The 18,789-nt window shown below is 36.8% G+C and overlaps 5 protein-coding genes across 5 annotated transcripts; all 5 read right to left on the bottom strand.

Moving 5' to 3' along the window:
* Positions 1–976: 976 nt before the first annotated feature.
* Cbr-acl-6 lies at positions 977–4,328 on the bottom strand (the record flags this gene model as incomplete). The annotated part of the gene is made up of 12 exons (XM_045237708.1): positions 977–1,134; positions 1,181–1,379; positions 1,412–1,570; positions 1,619–1,727; positions 1,767–1,936; positions 2,597–2,835; positions 2,886–3,060; positions 3,107–3,309; positions 3,356–3,722; positions 3,773–4,046; positions 4,091–4,158; positions 4,203–4,328. 12 exons carry the CDS (start codon positions 4,326–4,328, stop codon positions 977–979), a joined length of 2,247 nt encoding a protein of 748 aa, XP_045094057.1.
* A 1,010-nt stretch (positions 4,329–5,338) lies between these two features.
* On the bottom strand, positions 5,339–7,011 carry Cbr-rhr-1 (the record flags this gene model as incomplete). Its single annotated transcript, XM_002636879.1, has 7 exons — positions 5,339–5,404; positions 5,453–5,693; positions 5,740–5,873; positions 5,921–6,073; positions 6,120–6,416; positions 6,466–6,912; positions 6,958–7,011. The coding sequence occupies 7 exons, from the start codon at positions 7,009–7,011 to the stop codon at positions 5,339–5,341; spliced, it is 1,392 nt and encodes a 463-aa protein (XP_002636925.1).
* Positions 7,012–10,809: 3,798 nt separating this feature from the next.
* On the bottom strand, positions 10,810–13,985 carry CBG09393 (the record flags this gene model as incomplete). The annotated part of the gene is made up of 9 exons (XM_002636880.1): positions 10,810–10,924; positions 10,977–11,137; positions 11,186–11,305; positions 11,351–11,476; positions 11,522–11,604; positions 12,869–12,907; positions 12,962–13,464; positions 13,512–13,689; positions 13,742–13,985. Coding segments are annotated over 9 exons (1,569 nt in total), but the record flags the coding sequence as incomplete, so codon positions are not given.
* Positions 13,986–14,663: 678 nt separating this feature from the next.
* CBG09394 lies at positions 14,664–15,977 on the bottom strand (the record flags this gene model as incomplete). Its single annotated transcript, XM_045237707.1, has 6 exons — positions 14,664–14,744; positions 14,790–14,867; positions 14,909–15,049; positions 15,100–15,288; positions 15,330–15,458; positions 15,654–15,977. The coding sequence occupies 6 exons, from the start codon at positions 15,975–15,977 to the stop codon at positions 14,664–14,666; spliced, it is 942 nt and encodes a 313-aa protein (XP_045094056.1).
* Positions 15,978–16,292: 315 nt separating this feature from the next.
* On the bottom strand, positions 16,293–18,220 carry Cbr-dmsr-7 (the record flags this gene model as incomplete). The annotated part of the gene is made up of 9 exons (XM_002636882.1): positions 16,293–16,404; positions 16,453–16,527; positions 16,610–16,750; positions 16,798–16,923; positions 16,972–17,102; positions 17,153–17,411; positions 17,460–17,603; positions 17,832–18,044; positions 18,135–18,220. The coding sequence occupies 9 exons, from the start codon at positions 18,218–18,220 to the stop codon at positions 16,293–16,295; spliced, it is 1,287 nt and encodes a 428-aa protein (XP_002636928.1).
* Positions 18,221–18,789: the final 569 nt, after the last annotated feature.

The following is an 18,789-nucleotide window of genomic DNA, read 5'->3' as shown; positions in this document are numbered from 1 at the left end:
GAAAATTACCCAAAAACGTACGATTTCGATAAAATGAAAATGTTTTTGGCTTACTGTAATTGTCGTTGTAGGACCTTTTTCTCGATTTTCGTGCGTTTTCGGACAACTTTTCCTTTCCGAAAGTTTTATATTTTCCTTCTTTTTTGGTGAAAAGGGGCAGAAAACTCGACGAAAAGCAGTGAAAATGAGAAAATACATACGGTAACTGAAAATATTTTGAGGTTAAGGTAGTTGTCGTTGTGGTACCTTTGGATACGAACACATATGTTTCTCTTCAATAGCTTCGACTTTTCGTACCAAAAAAAATAGGTGCACTCGATCCGTTTTCTGAATAAAATGCCCAGATTTATAATTTTTTATCAGAAGCAAAGAATCCCTTTAATGTAACTTAACGATTGCAAACAAAAATTAAAAAAATGGCAAAACTTTATTCAGGTCAGACAAAGCTCAACAAAAATTGCAACACAAATTGAGTTTGCCATGGAAGTGATGCTCCTCCGGAATCTGTAAAAAATCTCTTCAGTTTTCACGTTGACTCGCGGAAAACTACAAAGATTTCTTACCTGATAATGAAGAGACATCTAACAAAATATGAAGGTCATAACTGGGGGAACATACGAATGTTGAGAACTCCGGTGTCTACTGGGCTCTTTTATAGACACCTACCTATATCGTTTTGTTTGTATGCACTACTTTGACACTTGCGCGTCAATCGAAATGGTCACGGGGAGAACTGTCACTTTTGACGACATTTGACCGACAGGCGGGACTGATTTGTGTTCCTGCAGAAACACAAATCAATAAGAGAGATCATCCAAATTTCTCATATCCACCTGATTTGAGTGTTTTGAAAGCTCTCAATACAATGTCTACCTATACAACTTTATTCTTTAAAACCATACAGAAAATGCGTTAAAACAAAACAAGAGGAAACGAAAGTTCGCTATCAATCTAACTACAATCTACAATAAATATACTATTTGACTTCCAAAACCCTTTCGAGATTGGAAATCAGTTCAGTGAGACGAGAATTGCTGCTTCGTGCAGTCGAGTTCGGGATGCTTCGTTGCAATAATCCTTTATCCTTCAAGATGCGAAGACCATTTTTGAAAGAGTCCGAATTGATAGATTCAACTACAAAAAAAGTATATGAACAATTTTGTGACCCACAGTAACTTACGAAGTGGTGAGAATGGGAGACTGATTTTTCCGGCAAGAGACTCTTGGCACAATTGACGAATGATATTATTATCAGATGTTGGTTCAGTAGAACATCTTTCAGAAGAGACAAATGACGAAACGAGATACAATGATTGGATGAATGGTCGGACAAGATTGGCAAAGAATTGGAGAGCCTCACGAGATTTCGAATCGCGAACCTGTAAATAATGACAAAAAATTAAATGACAACCCGAAAAAATACCCGTACTGTTCCGCCAATTTGGAAATCACCAGCGTCCAGGAAGCCGTCTTCTTCGATAGTTTCAGAGGTGAGATAGCCACGGATCGGGTGTGACCAGTCCTTGCTGCTCAGAACATTGTGAACAAGTTCGCGTAGACTGTCGCATGGCTGTAATTCCATCCAATTGCTGATTTGTAAATAATAAGAATTACTTACTCGGCAGAATAGGAACTCAAATTGTAACCAGTCACAGAGTGAAAGCGTATCTTCTACAATTTCATCAAATAGTAGTGTCGCATTTGGAGAACGAGACACAATAGTATAGCTGGAAAGGATAAATTATGAGAAAATTCTAGATAAAGACAACATATCCTGGAACTGAAACTCTGGGCGACGAAATATCAGTAGGAAAAAGATTACATAAGGGTCCCCAGAAACCTTATGTGATGTTTCTAGTTTTTCAAAAAATATCAAATCACATAAGGGTGGACCCTTCGCTCGCAAAAAGTTTTCCATTATCTCACTAGGAAAATTCTTGAGAAAAAAATTGATTTTTACTTGGTTTTTTTCTGCGAAATGTTTAGACCTTTATAGGTTTTTCAGCTATTTTTGATGTGTCATTTTCGATTTTTCCGAATTTTTTGTCTGAAACTTGACAGGATGGTGTTCGCGAAGATTACTGTAGATTAATGTAGAAAACCTTCCATTTTGTAGTTTTTTTGCAAACACAATCAGGCCATAAATAATACAGACAAGAAAATGCAAAAAAAAAAACTACTGAAAAATTCGAGTTTTACAGTAATCTACAGTAATCTGCACGAATACCGCTCCATCGAATTTCAAACAAAAAACCCGGAAAAATCGAGAGGAATAGCTGAAAAACCTGAAAAGGTCTAAAAATGTTGCTAAATTCTAATAAAAATTGGATTTTTTCTCGAAAAATTGCTAATCCGGATTTTTGGCGGGAATTCGAAAAAAAAAGAAAACATTCCAGAAGTTTCCAGAAATGGAAGAGAAGCGATTTTTCGAGTTTTTACCAATTTTTAAACGTTTTTTTTCTAGGCCTTTACCGCTCGTTTCAGGGCTTGTAAGGACACACTAACCGATGACTGATTTGATTGAGAATCTGCAAATAACAGAATTCTTATTGTAAGCGAGTTGAATGAATGAACTATGCGATTCTCGCGGAGCAACGTATTCATCAGTCACTTTCAAACACGATTTGAGCTTTTCGAATGCATAGTCTGCCAGGTCTTTCCCTTTCGTCTTTTTGGATTGATAACCAACGACATCGCCACCTTCTGATATGATATTCTCACAAAGCCATTCACAGTCCCGTTCAAATGTACTTCTAGAGACTTTCTCTCTCCATTTAGCAAGCGCCAGACAGGAAACCACGGCTACTGGTGAGATCGAGCACATCATCTGAGCTTCTAAAAAACACAAAAACTGTACAATGATCACGGTTTATATGATAACAAACCGTAGACAACATGGAATCCAATAGCACGAATCATCGTACGATCATCAACTGTCTCCGAGTGTGTACGGTGCCAAGGTACAAGTTCTCGATAAGAAAACGAGGAGGCCAATTTGGTCATTCGAACAGGTCGTGTGCGATGGCTAGACAATGAAGCTGTGATTGTAGCAAGGTATTCCTGAACACATAGAAAGTACGTGAGTAAGATTCGAAAGAAAACGAACAGTTAGGAGAATTGGCCGTCCATAGTGCATTCTCACGACACCACATTGTTTCGACTGTCGGAATCCACTGAAAATGGCACGGAAGACACCAATAACTGACTCCCGAACTTTTGGTATTCCCATTAACTCGTGAAGGAAAATTCCCTCGACTACTGCATCATATGTATATGAAACTGGGACCAAGTAGCAATCTTTTATGAACCCTGAAATCAAACGGCTTGTGAGACTCAGTTGAACTAAAATAACTACCGTGCTGAACTGCCTCCACTACATTTGAAATCAACCCGTTTTTCGGAGTGAGCACTTTTCCGAATCGACTTCTCGTCCCTTCTAGAAAGAATTCGATCGGCATATTTTTTTCGAGAACCTGCTCGATGTAAGAATGTAGAATTGCCCGATACAACTGATCTTTCCCTCTCTCATCATCGGGATCCACACGACGACGAATGAAGAAAGCGCCTGTAGCTCGAAGAAGCCAACCGAGTCCAGAGAGGTTGAGATTGTCCCCGGAAGCAATGTGAGGTAGTTTCAAACCGAAATGCCAGTTACACCATGTTATCAGGAGATAGTCGAGGTGACTTCTGTGTAGAGGTAGATATACAATTGGAATGCCTGTCTATGAAAAGAGCATGATTAGTCAGTTTGTTCCCGAACACTTGAAATCACCTGTTCCGCTTGTTTCAACTGATTCATTTCTTCTTTACAAACAAGAAGTTTGTCCATCAACCTCCGAAATACTTTGTACAGAATATATGCGCAGCACCTGCATATGACTTTCGATAAGCGAGCACTGATTTCTGTGAAAAATTGAACTGCTCTATTTTTCTGCTCATCGTTCTGCTCTTTCAGTCTTGAGATTACTTTGTGAACACGTTTTGAAGATAAAACCTCCTTCTCAACCAGTGGATAGTCATGGGACAATGGAAGAGACCAAGAGTATCTGGAATAACATTTTAAGCAAAATTCTTACTTTTAGAATCTGACCTAAAATCTGCTAAAAATCTTCTAGGCTTTCTGGATGAATCGATGACTGGATAAGGAATCCCATTGAACTGGAAAAACACAGATTTTCTATATTCTAGACAGATGATCTCACGTTGGAGAATTCGAGTAAATCAACATATTTTTCACGAATCGGGACGACTTCATCCATCATCGGAAAGCATGTTTCACAGTGACTTCTCAACTGGGATATACTTGACGATTCGACATCCAGATCCATCGGTCTGGCCGACTATTCGGTCTGGAAAACAATGTAAATGATGTTTTAAAAAATGAGCGCGGAATGAAGTTTAGAAGAAAGTACAATGGTAAAGAATTCGTTTTCTAGCACTATATAGTCTATTGTGAAACTTCTGTTATCAACCTGTCAAAAAACACCCAGATAAGCCGTAAAATGAATACAATGTGGCGGAAAATTGAGAAAAAAGAAAATTTTGCATCTGGTGCGATAGGGCGCACATGCTACGGTTTTTCCGCGCGAATTCAAAAAAGAGTATTTTAGTTTTTGACCAGACGATTTGAGTGTAGGAGACCGAAAAAAAAGCAAAATTCGTGAAATATGTGAACTTTTTGAGGTGAAAATTGAAAAAAAGAAATCTGAAATTATGTTAAACATGGACTTCTTTCAAATTCTTCGAAAACACACATATTTTGGCCGGAACTAGTTTTTCTTTGTCTTTGCTGAATTTTCTTAAATTTTATTGAAAAAAAAGTGTTTTATTTTTATTGTAAATCGTAGCTGTGGAATAGAAACGCTGTGAATGTGGCCAACGGTTCCCGTAATGAAAACTACCGTAACCTAAAATTCTCGGTCTTTTGTTCTCGATTACTTTTGCTTTTCAATAAGTTTTGTGTTGAAAACCTCTAGACAAGTATGAAAATAAAACTTTCTAAACCTTTAAAATTTCCGGAAGGCGGACGGAAATCGAGGGAAAAAAATTGTTAATTACGGTAGTTCTGAAGTGGCCGCGGCCGCGGTCACCTGTTTTTCTCTTCCAAAACTCCGATTTTTGAATACCAGCACAACATCTAAACTCGTATATTTTTTCTGCAAGTTTTCGAAAGTTTCTGCACAGCTGAAAAACAATCTGGTTAATCGAAAAATCAAAAAAATGAATTCGTTTGGATTGTCACTCTATTAGAAAAGATTTACTGTGTGTTTTTTATAGTTCATTGACTTTATTGAATAAAAATACAATGATTTATAAGACATATAAACAATTGGTGAAGTTATACTTCCTTTTGGCTGAGTGGATTATATTCGGCTACTTCGATCTTCTGGACAGATGTGACGATCTAAAATTTGAGTTTATAAATACTTTTTACAAACTTTTCCATTCGTACTCTAGAAGTGAAATCGTAGTCTCCCGGAGTCTCGAAATAATCTCCATCGGCGTAGTATTCCTCATCACGAACTTGATCCCAAATCTTCAATTTCAAGAGGAGCCCGGTAATGTATCCAGAAACTGAGGATGCCAAAAATACGAGACCGATAGCCATAAGTTGGTTGAGAGCTTGAGTCTTTTCATCGAACATTCTCTTTCCATCTTCGCTACGAGCCATTCCAGGGTAGATCTTGTCGTATCTGAAGCTCAATATTTGTTATCTGTTCCAGTGGATAGGATACTTACTGAGCTGGGTATTGAGACTCGTCGTAGATGAATAAGAAAGCAATGGAAGCAAATCCAGCAATAAGTCCAGGCATTCCGTGAAGATTGTTGACTCCGCAAGTATCATGGATTCCGAGTTTCTCGGACAGGAATGGCTGAAATGAGATGCGTTCAGGAGGGAACTTTAAAATTATGACCGTACAGTAATGTATTTGTATCCAATGACTGAGACAGCTCCAGCGATAACTCCAACAATCATAGCGTGGAATGGCTCAAGAACAACATTGGCTGTGGTTCCAATGGCAACTCCTCCCGCAAGAGTCGAATTGGCAATGTGGACCATATCGAAACGCTTCTGAAACAATAATTTAGATCCATGAAATATTTATTTTCGGACTTACATGTTTGTCGACAGCTTGAGAAACCAAGAAAGTTGTCATCGTACAGGCACACAAAGATAGGAAAGTGTTGGCAACAGCTCTTTGACGTGCATCATCAGTAGCAGCGACGGCAGCGTTGAACGATGGCCAATAGATCCAGAGGAAGATAGCTCCGATCATAGCGAAGATGTCAGTGTGATAGGTGGATCCCTCGTTTTGATGTCCACGTTGTTCCTTCTTTCCGAATCCTTTAGCGCAAGCAAGTCCGAAGTAGGCTCCGAAGGCATGCACAATGATGGATCCTCCGACGTCGTTGATCTGAAATAGGATTCTGAGGTAGACTAGAGAGGGAATCTGATTATTTTACCTGAAGATTGTGGACACAGATATGTTCGACGATGAGAGAAACTGGAGTTTCGAAGAAGGCCATAATGACGTATTGGGTAGGAGATAGTTTTCCAAGCATAGCTCCCATTGAGATCAGAATAACAGCAGCGGCGAAATCAGCAGTGAGAAGTTGTTCCAAAGAGATTGTGAATTTAAATCCATGAGGAGCAGAAGCCATTCCACGAACAATGATTCCCCATTGAATGGTGAATACAGCCAAGAGCATGTTGATAGAAACAGCCGAGAATCCATATCTTTTGAGGAAGGTCATCAAAAATCCGAAACCAATGAAGATCATAACATGAGTGTCTTGGAAAAGAGGATAGAGATTCGTCATTCTGGTGGCCTCCTCCACATCTTTGCCATTACTTGGAAGAGCACTTGGAGCATAACTTCCAAATAGAGCAAATGTAACCAGGAATGCTGCCTGAAATGATTGTTTTGAAAAATGTAACAAAAGGTATCTGAATACCTGGAAAAGTCCCAATATCAATGTGAGCTGATTTTGATGAAGAGGCGACCTCATTTCGGTAGAAGTACTGAAAGATAGGTGATGAGAAGTCACGTGATTTTATTTTCGATTTTATGGCTTCACGGTTTTCCGACGAAAGATAAAAATGTTGCCAAAAAGATAGTAAAAAACGGACTGTCAAAAGGCAACCAAAAGAAAGAATAAACATTTAGTGCGTACTTAAAAATAGGAAGTTGTAGTTCAGAAAGTTTTCATTGATATCGGTGGTCTGTGGGCTGGAGGTCTTTAAAAGATACTGTAGCAATATTGTGATGTCTGAACTTGTGGAGAGTAATTTGGAATATTTAAGACCTTTCAAAAATCCTAATACTTTAATTTGCGAACGAATCATTTATTGACTTTTTAAATACTACTTTGAACTTTTGATGTTTGTAGCCAAATTGGTCTTAAACAGAACGATGAAAGTTTCTAAAGAACGAAAACTATCTAATAAAACTGTACTTGGTTTTATAAACAATTTCTTTTTCAGATCCAATAATTTGAAAAGCTTTGTGCAGAAGATGAAAACTTTTTCAATATATGAAAAAGCATGAAGCTTCTATTCTTTCTTATTGACAGTTTTTTTTCAATCAAAAAACAATATGCAACTGATAACATTTTATATTATTGAGGGAAGCATTCGCGTTTTTATTTTTTTTTTATTGAATCGAAGTTAGAGACAGAGTTTGAAACATATTTATAAAATATGATGGGCAGTGAAGACTGAAATGGTAATAAAGGTAATAAGGTACATCCTTGGTAAATATAAAAAGAACAAAAGGGCGGGTCTATTTTCCCCAAAGATCATACCCCGAGGCGTGACGATTGACATTCTTTTGGAAGTTTTTTTTCTTAGATTCAGAAATTAGAAAAAAAAGCGTTTCGGATCTAGAGAGAGTGCTTTGAAGGTTAAAACATATGATGGAACTGATTCGAATCTGAAGTATTGCGTTTAATCAAACGGCAACTTTCGAAGATGTTATCTTGAAATTAGCACGAGGTTCAGTTTTCGAGAAACCATTCGTTTACTTCTACAGGTAAAGTAAATTTGGTTCAAATTTTATGGACATTATGGGCAAATAGATTCATGGGCAGATAGCAAACATTTTCAAGATGGAGTGAAATTTGAGAGAAACAGGAATCACTAGGAAAACGTTTCTTTGAAATGTCGACTAACTACAAACTAGAAAAAATCAGGCTCATCGTTTTTGAAATACTACACTCATTCAAAATTCAATATGTAGATTAAGCTGGAGATTCGAATTAGATCCATTGTGAAAGTTTACATTTATTTTTTTGTTTTGAAAAATTGTTAAAAGAACGAAATCTGAAGAGCGTTCACCAGAATATCCATTACATACATTTTATAATGGATCTTCCCTTATCGACTCATAAAAAGTTTCAACTTCCGTAGAATCTGTAATTGAAGAGCCCATAACTTTTAAATTTGAGCCAATTTTTCACCTTTTCTATATAAATAGTTGTCAACTGTTGGATCGATTATCATAATATTACAAACATTTTATGAGTGGACACATTTTTGATATTTTGTATAAATTAGCTCAAACTTGAAAGTATGGTGGCCTTCTGTTACAGGTTTTGCGGCATGTATATTATTAGAAAATCCTTACACTTCAAAGATTACGAGTGCATCAAATACTGAAAGTGAAAGTATACATATTTAAGTCAAACAGATTTTTAAAAAATCTCAAACCGAATTCATTATTGAAACAATAAGAAGAGAATTCATAATCAGTTGTTACTCCTGCTTCGCCTTTTCTGATAACTTTATCAGAGGGAAACCTGAAAGTTTTCGGTGGAAAATCAAAGAAAGATGCAGAAGGAGAGTGAATGAAAATAAAAAAGAATTCAGGATCATTGTATCCTACGAAATTGTTGAGAACTGACTTTTTAGATAGGAACATGGGATAAGAATACACTCGAAGTATATTCAATTGTTTGACACAGTGCTCGATTCTCTCGAGACTATTGATACGTCTTAAAATGAGAAAAACAGTAACTTTCAGAACTTTTATCCGGACTTTTTGACGAAAAAACTTTACGATATGTTTTTATATACATTTACAATGTACTTGAAATGGCTGAAAACACATGTGATGCTGTAAAAAATCTGAAATTTGACTTCTGTATTTGTTTCTGAACTTGGTCTTTCTGACAATGAAACGATTTGATGGAATGACACAGAGAGATGTTAATTGTTTGATCTCGCAGTTGATTGAACTTGTTGCTGTCGACACATCTTCCGATCACCTTGAGAAATAATTTATCTCTTTTTGATAAGAACGCACGTGGCGCAGTGTTGCAGAAGAGGTGCTGCTCCTCTCTTGAATCGTCTTGACTTATCGCACGTTTCCATCATTTCTCGCAATTATTTTTGTTTGATCTTTTGAAAGATAACAGTGTGGGGAGTAGATGATTATCGGTGGTTTCTTTCGGTTGCTGAATTCCATTACGAAAGGTGGAGGAGGAAAAAAAATTCTTGGTTTATGATATTTATGTCAGCACATATAGGCCGGGCGTGACATGTTTTGTTTATGAATTCTCACAAAGTGTTGAATGCGGGAAAGAAATGCAATCAGGTGAACATAAAATAAGTATCTTCAGCAAATCGGTAGCACTTGAACAACGATCAACAGAAGTCTCAGAATATTGAATATTTGAAAGAGGGAGGACAGCTTTTCTATTCGAGTTTTCAGATATTATTGAACTAAATACTTCTGGACATCTGACAATTAAACTTCATTTAATACTTTCTAACTTAAAAGATTCAAATCATACTCCTAGGCGTATCATTACGCTTCTCAGAAAATATAAACCATAAACCGGCCAGATCGAATTTTTAAAAAGAATATTCTTGGGCCGACCCGTTTCTGTGCGTGTTTCCTGCCGTCTCAAAAAATTTTGGAGTCAATTAAAAAATACATTGTATCAGAGCATTTTTCAAAGTGAAAATCGAACAAGCGGATCCATTCGCGAATTTAAACTTTTGAGGGATTTGCAAACGGATCCGTTTGTTCATCATTTGCAATCGGATCGGATACGGGGTTCGCGAACGGACAAAATACGGAGGAATACGGAATAATGCGTTATGCATACTTGTAAAATTCCGGGCCGGCCCGCCAAAGCCCGGGTCGGGCCTGAGGAGATTTTCAAGGCCCGGGCCCGGCCCTGAAGGCCCGTTATCAAAAATTATGTATTTTTGAGCCAAATTTTGAGCTCTCAATATAATTTTCTCCATTTTTTTTTGTTATTTTGGATTGTTTATCTGTTTGCTCTAAAAAGATCGAAAAAACTCGAAAAAAAAATTTTTGATCGAAAAAAATCACATAAGGATCTCCCCTTACGTGTTTTTTGAAATTTTCAAAACTTGTGAAATGACAGGCCCCCCGGGCCGGGTCTCCGAAATTCGGAAAAAAGCCCGGCCCGGCCCGGCCCGTTACAAGTATGGCGTTATGGTTTTCTGAAAACGGGTCGCGTGCGTTCCGTATGCGGTTCCGATTTCAACCGCGCGCGAACGCTGACTGTCCGTAATGGGTCCGTTTGCATTTTACCTGTGTAAAAATCCCTCTTTAAAACAAACCAACCAAAATTCAATCAAATTGCTTCCAAAAGTTCCTATTTGATTTCTTAATTCTACCAGTTCCCTCAAAATTACAATTAACACACCATCTACTTCTCTTCCAATATTATTCCAAATTCTGCCAGTAAATTTGGGTACATTTTTGATTTGATACCAATTCAAGCGAAACTTTGGAAACTGAATTAACAACAAATTCATTAATCAAATCAAAAAGAGGAATCGTCCTTGAAGTGAACTGATTTGGCCTGTGCACTCAAAATCTCTCTCAATATCTGCAGTTTTTCATCTAGAAAACGATGATATTTCGCAAGAAGAAATAAGTTTGTGCTGAAAGAATTTTAGATTGGATTCCAAAAAAAAAAAAAATGAAATCACTCACGAAGCAAACAATGTATGAAAAAGAATAACGACAAGCGCTAACCAAGCTACTCTTGTTCCAGTTATACTGTACACAACAAGACTGGAAATCAAAACGATAAATAATCCAAGCTGGACCAAAAGAGCCACAAGTTGAGGTTTCAGAAGTTTCAGATATGATTTCTGTAACACATCCAATTAAGTTCTCGATAATTTTCAAGGATGACTTACATGAACAGCAATAATACTGAGAACGATTGTCACTAAATGAATAGAATGTATCGCAATCCATACACCAAAAAATACCCGATAAGCAATCCAATATTTACTAGGATCTGCTCTACGTAGATACTGAAATGATATTATCCCATTTGTATTTCGTTAAGAAACACTTACTGCTAACGTTAGCCGGTACAAAAACAATTTTTCATGCCATTCCGTCCTAACCAATAAAATTGAGCCGAGAATTATTCCGAGAAGTGATGTGACAATACTTACTCCAGAATGAATATACATCCATGTCTGTAAGATTAGCAAAATATTTTTCAAGAAAATAAAAATAAAAACCTGAATCTGTAATTTACAATGTTGCTTTTTGTCGGTTTCGGTTAAATTTCCAAATTGTCCAGGGTAGTTTAGATATGGGTTTCCTGAAAATTCAGAGCATAAACATCCGGACGAGATCTAACGTAAAACCTTTAATAGAAGTGCCCCCACACTGTCAAGTTCGAGCTAATTAATCTCGATTACTATGCAAGTTAAAAAATATGTCAGCTGATAAAATGTATGTGATATTATGAGAAACAATTTATCAGTTGACAATTATTTTCCATATTTGAAAAATTAGCTCGAAGTTAAAATTTAGGAGCTCTTCTATTAGAGGTTTTATGTTATACCTTGCATAGTTTAGATATAGTTAGGCTTTGAGCGTCACTGGATAATTTTAAACAAAAAGAGCGGAAGAGAGTGAGAACAGAGAATGAGTGCTCATCGTTGACAACTGTTACAGCGTCATTTCATTTCAATCACTTTTTCGTTTCTCACTCTCCGTCTCTCGAATATCTTCTCTATAGATAAATAAACGAGATCAAGGATGTTATGCCTAAATCAATTGCTTGTTATTTTCATTTTCAACGAATGTCTTTTTGCATAATCAATTTTAGTTTCAATTAAAATTTGATCGAATGTGTTTCTTTTTTATCTAAAGTTTGATATTTTTTTATATTCGGTTTGTTAGTCTAAATTGTTAGTCTTGTTAATCTTTAGTTTGTTAGTATTTTATAGTCTAAATTATATAATGTTGTAGCTGCGTATAAACTTTAGAGAATGAACAGTTTTTCTTTCAAACTCGGAAAAAAAATTATTTCTATTTCAACATGAACAGTCATATTTGCCAATTCTTCCAGCCCGGCCCGGTCCACCCGGGTATCTGATTTTTTTTTTGAAAATTCTTTTGAAAATGTTTGGAATTCTACCTCAAAGAAAATTTCCTGAAGTATTCCGCCCTTACAAAAATATCAAAACTTTGAAGTTATTTGAAAATTTCATAAAAATTTCAGTGTTTTGAAATTTCAGAATCTGACCCGGACCGACAGGGTTGGTTTCATTTTGACGGCCCATGACAAGTATGTGAAAAAAATTGAAAGAACCTGGTTTCTTTCCCAACACACATTCCTAAAGATTCAAAATACCCAAGTATACCCACTTTGCACCCAAATGATATATTTTCCTATCTGTTATTATCCCTCTCTTGTAAAATCTTGCAAGTCAATTCAATGATTTATTTACGTAATAACCAGTTTTATGCTGTCGAGACTATCTTTGTAGGTTTTTCTTCTTCTCTTCTCAGCAATGCGAACATGACTTGAACGGTCTCTTCAAGTCCATACTCTGGATTCCATCCCCAATCTTTACGAGCTTCACTGTCATCCAACGATTTTGGCCATGAGTCAGCTGAAATAAGAATATACATCAGAATCCTCTTCAATCTGATTCAATCTGACTTACCAATAGCTTGTCTTGTTGGACAGATATCGTAATCAATCTCGAAACCTGGCATCACTCGTCGAATTGCATCAGCAATTTCCTCTGGTGTGAATGAGAATCCTGTTACATTGTACGTTCTTCTCTTCAATGATTCGCTTTCAGCAGACAGTAACTGAATGATTGAAGCCATGCAATCGGTATCATACATCATTGGAAGACGAGTGTCTGGTCGAAGGTAGCAAGTGTGTTTTCCCTTTTGAAGAGCATCATAGAAGATTTGAATGGCATAATCTGTTGTTCCACCTCCTGGTTTAGTTGCTGAGATGATACCCGGGAATCTCATACTTCTGAAGTCTACTCCAAAACGATGATTGAAATATTCTCCAAGTCTTTCGGCATATACTTTACTGACTCCATAGATAGTGGTTGGGCATTGAACTGTGAGATCTGGTGTGTTTTCTCTTGGAGTCGTTGGTCCGAAGGCACCAATTGTGGATGGAATAAATACTTTCAGCTTGTGTTTTCTGAAATAAAGCAATCACTCTCATCCTCAGGGATAGTTTGCACTTACGCTGCAACTTGAAGAATATTCTCTACTCCTCTGCAGTTCACTTGCAAAGCCAATGGAACGTTTGTCTCTCCTACGGCTGATAAGAGGGCAGAGAAGTGAACGATAGTGTCGATATTCTTGTTAACAACAATTTCTTCAATAGATCCTTGATTCAGAATATCCAAATAATTGTAGTCAGCTGAAGAAAGGGATCATAGACTTATAAGCTTTCAGGTTCTAGGAGAACTTACAAACATCTGTGGCATTTGCAGGAAGACGAACAATATCACTCATAACGACGCATTCTGATCCATACATATACTTGTAAACTGAATTCAGACCTCTTCCTAGTTGTCCGAGAGATCCAGTAATCAAAACACGAGGAGCTTTTTGTGTCTGACTGATAGCTTTAAACCGTAATAATGGATCCACTGGAAGTGGGGAATAGCTTCTCTTGGCAACTTGAATTCGTCCGAACACTTTTAGATTGTTCATTTTTAGGACAGAAGAACAGAATAAAAAGTAATCAAAAAGTTTTAACAAAATGAGTAATCAAATCAAGTGTAGTTATGATAGAATTTTCTTAAAAAGGGAAACACCAGTGACATCGCCTTATTGGAGACTCAGACATAGACGCTTTCTGATTTCAACGAAATGGGAGGAGGGTCGATCTTATAACTTGATGACGACGAAGACATACACTCATTTGTCCCTTCTACACGTGGTCGTCGTCTAATTGAATTATCAACAATTTGGCGGATGTCGCCAGTTTGGCCTGTCATACCATCTTTCTCTCTAAAATTCAAACATAAATCAAAGATAATTGTGTACCTGTTTTGTTCTCAAAAAATACCGAAGACGCCTTCTTCTCGTTGAAAAGTTAGAACGATAACAAAGAAGGTTCTCGTGCACCGACCCAAATAGTTTCTAGTTCCTCTCATTTTGGTTTTCAATGGTTATTAATGTTAAGTTTCATTTTTCCGTAGTAAAAAAATTCTAAAAGTCACGTTTACATGATGTGAGTTATCACATGACAGGTTATCAAAATAAACTTGACGCAGAATTAGCATGACTGAAAATCAGGGAAATCAAACTTTGAAGTCATCCTATTTTTCAAATATAAGTCAAAAATAAAAATCAATTCGAAAATCTTTATTTCTTTACAAAAACAAATCACGAGCTCTCATCCTTCAGCAAAGTTTTCTCACGGATTTCCAGACGTCCACTTGTTGGGCGAAGTACTTCGAATGAGCACTGAAAATATTCAATTTTTTTTGATAATTTCTTTATGCGTCCTACCTGAAGTTTCTCATCGCATGTCATAAAAGCTGCACAATTGTCAAATTGACCACAGTAGTGAGGAGCGGAGAAGATTGTCTGATTTTTTACGGTATTCTTGAAACATTGGCCTTACCTACCACTAGTTTTCTATTAGCGAAAAACTCGTAACCATCCTGGACGACTTGATGAGCTCGACAGACAAGATCAAGGTTGAGATCTGCACATGTTTTCAACACAACATCTCTTCCAAAACCACATCCGGCTCCACGTTGGTTCTCCTAAAAGTCAAAATCACGATTGATCGATCATCAGGTTCTATCAGTTAAACCATAAAACCGTTGAGACCGCAAATTGGATCAGCCCATAGCAGATCCACTTCCAATCCAGTTTTTCCTGCAGTCGGTCTCGTAATATTTCTCAGATCATTGAGCGATTTTAAATGAGGTGAAAGGCCACCGTGCATACACAGAATTCGTTCAGCAATGAGACCAGAGAGAGGCAAAATGTTGAATACGTCCTGAACATAATACATTCATCAAATTATGCCTGAAACTTTACCTGAAACGCCTCGTACAAGCGGGTACTTGAGTATCTTTTTTGGCATTCTTCATAGAATCCATACGTCTTATTTACATATTCACATTCATGATTTCCACGAAGCAAGAAGAAGTTTTTGGCGAATCTGACCTAGAAACATTGAACGTTATTAAGGGAGAAATATCAAAAGTGCAGATAGATCCATCATTATTTTTGACGTCATTTTTGAACATATGACAGCTCCTCCGAGCATCATCTGTCACATTTTGACTTGAGAGATAGAAACTATTTTTGCAAAATTTTGAAGAAGATCAAAAATTCGAGTAATCTAGCGTAAATTATTACCTTGTAGGACAACAGAAGAACAATGACTTCAATGCTGTATCTTCCACGATCTACGTAGTCGCCAAGGAATAAATAATTGGCAGTTGGTGGCCATCCTCCACGATGAAAAAGACGAATAAGGTCCGGGAATTGCCCATGAATATCCCCGCACACCTTCATTGGAGCATCCACTTCAACGAGTGCTCCCTGACCTTTGACGACTTCTTTTGCCATGTCCAACATCTTCAGAATTCTATCTTCCTGGATCACTTTGCATAGCGGTTTTTCATGAGTGCTGACGCTCAGGACATCAATTATTATGCTGTTGACGTCTTGTATAATCATCTAAATGATCCAAGTTCTTCCTTGTTTTTGCATTTTTCTCCCACTCTCACCTTTTTATGATACCTTTTGATTCAAGGCCAAAATAAGTAACGTTAAAATCGGCAATATCGTGGAACTTTTCATAAAAGAAACACGTTGAGAAAAAAAATTAACATGAATAGAGGAAGAGAAAAGGAAACAAAAAAAATGAATTGCAACCCGTAAAATAAACGGAAGAAAATGTGAAAGCTGGTACCAAAATGAGCGAGTTATCACAACGGGCAAAGGAAATCTGAAACCGAGATCAAAAAACAATTTTTAATTTTGTGATGTGAATTATAATCGGTGTCCTCCCCCGTTCCGATTCTCAGACATCGATCCTTCAAAACTATATTCCTCATCACGTCTGGGATCAGGCTCCGTTGCGAGTGGAGTATAACTTTGTTTTCTGAAAAATTATATTTTGTATTTAGGCTTTTAAAAATGATAATCTTACCTTCCAAGCCGTAAACTGTTATTCATTTGTAATTGAGATAACTCAGTTGGAGATCCTCGTCGGGTATTCCACATTCTGAAAACAAAGTTACGGAATCCAAAGAAGTACAATTCTTCAGATTATTATTTTTTGGAAAACCGAATGATTAACAACTTACGCATAGGCCCATGACGGAATGATGACCTCCCAGAATGTTTGCCGGTATCTGGATGACATAACACAGTATAATACAAAATTTACAGATGAATTGACAAGTGATAAGAGGTCCAATACATCGCCAATGTAGAAGTACAGATATCTTCAAAAAATTTCTCGGATTATAAAAATTAATTCTCAGAATCTTACTTGTGAACATCTGTTGTAAAAATTGCACAAAGAATGGAAATAATTCCTTGTGGAAATTCAGTGATCAAAAACACTAATAAAATTACAACAAGCATCAATGTGGTCCGATCTGGAGTTCCGTTCTTTCTGCAAAAAGTTGAATTAGAATAAATTGTTTTTTTGACAATCATTTACTTTTTCAGAGGTTTGGAATCCGTGGAAGCATTTGACGGAACACTTGTTAATTTCCTTCTATGTTTTTCAGCATCTCGAATTTTCGAGACAAGACCAAATGACAAGAAAATCAGCAGGATACAAGGGATGATCTGAAATATTGAACTATTAAAATTGTATATCATTTTCAATATTATTTAACCTTGAATAAAATTCCAATCATCCAAATATTCCATTTAAATAATCGACAATTATTGATTGTAGCTGCATGACTGACCATAAATGTGTACACCGGTTCAGAATAATTCGATGGAAACCCTTTACACGTTTTTCCCGGTTTCCAGTTGTGTCCTTCTACTTTTGCAATTTCATGAACTAGCATGTTCGGAATACAAAGTACCAAAACGATGACGTATATGATGAAGCACAACTTCCACGCAAATCTAGGTCGCTGCCACTGGCTGAAATAACCTTCCATTCTAGCGAACAACTTTCAGAATCCTTTTTACCTGTTCAATGCAGTAACCCTCAGAGTCATCCGTCGAATGAAAGCCATCGCCACAGCCAACCATAAAGATGTTGTGTGCAGTGTGATGCTCAAAACAACATGCCATAAAAGAAATTGTAACCAAGAATGAGTGAACGTCGGAGTGCTGTAAAATTCATTAAATTTCAGAAAACCGCGTAGTCATATTTCATATGTTTTTCGATGTAACCTGAATTTATAGAGTAGTTCCAAAGATTGAAAATTGTGATGTTTTCAGGATCAAAGTTTCCAATGAATCATCAGTTTTCATTGAAACCCCTTCTAAAAATACCCGATCCATTTTTTATCTCCTTCAAAAAAAATTTCAGAAACACCCCGTTTTTTCAAGAATTACCATGAATTGTTCCTTCGTAATACAAAATGTATAATATACACAAGATACGATGCCATTGTTCCAATATCACATACAGCCACTGCTGTTAGAATGCAGTTGACGGCAGAATTGCGCATGTTGGGTCTCGATAAAACTGCCACATGCACAAAATTGGTGAAGATTCCAAAAACGCAGATGAGTACGCATACATATCCGTGAATTGGCTGGTACCATCTGACAATTAATCATTGGTTTAGTTGCACTCTTTTCTTCATTTTTTATATATTTTTAGATTCCAGAACACAGAGTGGAAAAAGATCAAACCTTTGAAAGTGGGCAAGTTTTCGAAGGATCGCTTGTGTACTGTTACTGTCCGTATCAAACAACTGAGCATCATGGGGACATTCCATATCTAGCACATCCTTCAAAAATATTCAAAATTTGTGAGAAAAGGAAATGTTGAAGCAAAGTGAAACAAAAATAAACGAAAAACCTAGCCAAAATAGGGAAGTCTCATGAGAGCAGAGGAAGAAGACAGTGGTAATTTTTTTTCGCTTCTTCAGTTGGAAAATCTCTCAAAGAAGGAAGAAAAAAAACGACTGGAATTACAGACATGGTTCATGAACTTTATGACTAATTGAATGAGTTCAGACGTTTTCTAGAGAAACAAGGAACACTGACGTTTGAGGGAAAGCTCTTAATTCGGAGAGCAATCTAATTGAATGTCGACATCTTTATAAGGAAGTCCATTAATAAATTTGGCTAATTTTAAGAGAATAAAAAGTTCAAGCAGAGTTCAAGCTCTATTCAGGAAACAAAGATCATCAATGTGATAGATGAAGGCTCTTTTGGAAGATTCAGTTTCGAGATAAACTTTTTCTGGTTAAAAAAAGTTTTGAAATCTCCGGAAAGAATGTTTGTGTCTCGTGTGATGTTGCCTTCGCCTTCGAAACAAAATCTTCTAGATTTCAAGAGCGAT

This window comes from Caenorhabditis briggsae, assembly GCF_000004555.2.
Source record: "Caenorhabditis briggsae complete genome, chrV, whole genome shotgun sequence".
Taxonomy (NCBI): Eukaryota; Metazoa; Nematoda; class Chromadorea; order Rhabditida; family Rhabditidae; genus Caenorhabditis; species Caenorhabditis briggsae.
Note: the sequence above shows the minus strand (reverse complement) of the source record. Positions and strands in the feature narration are given on the sequence as shown.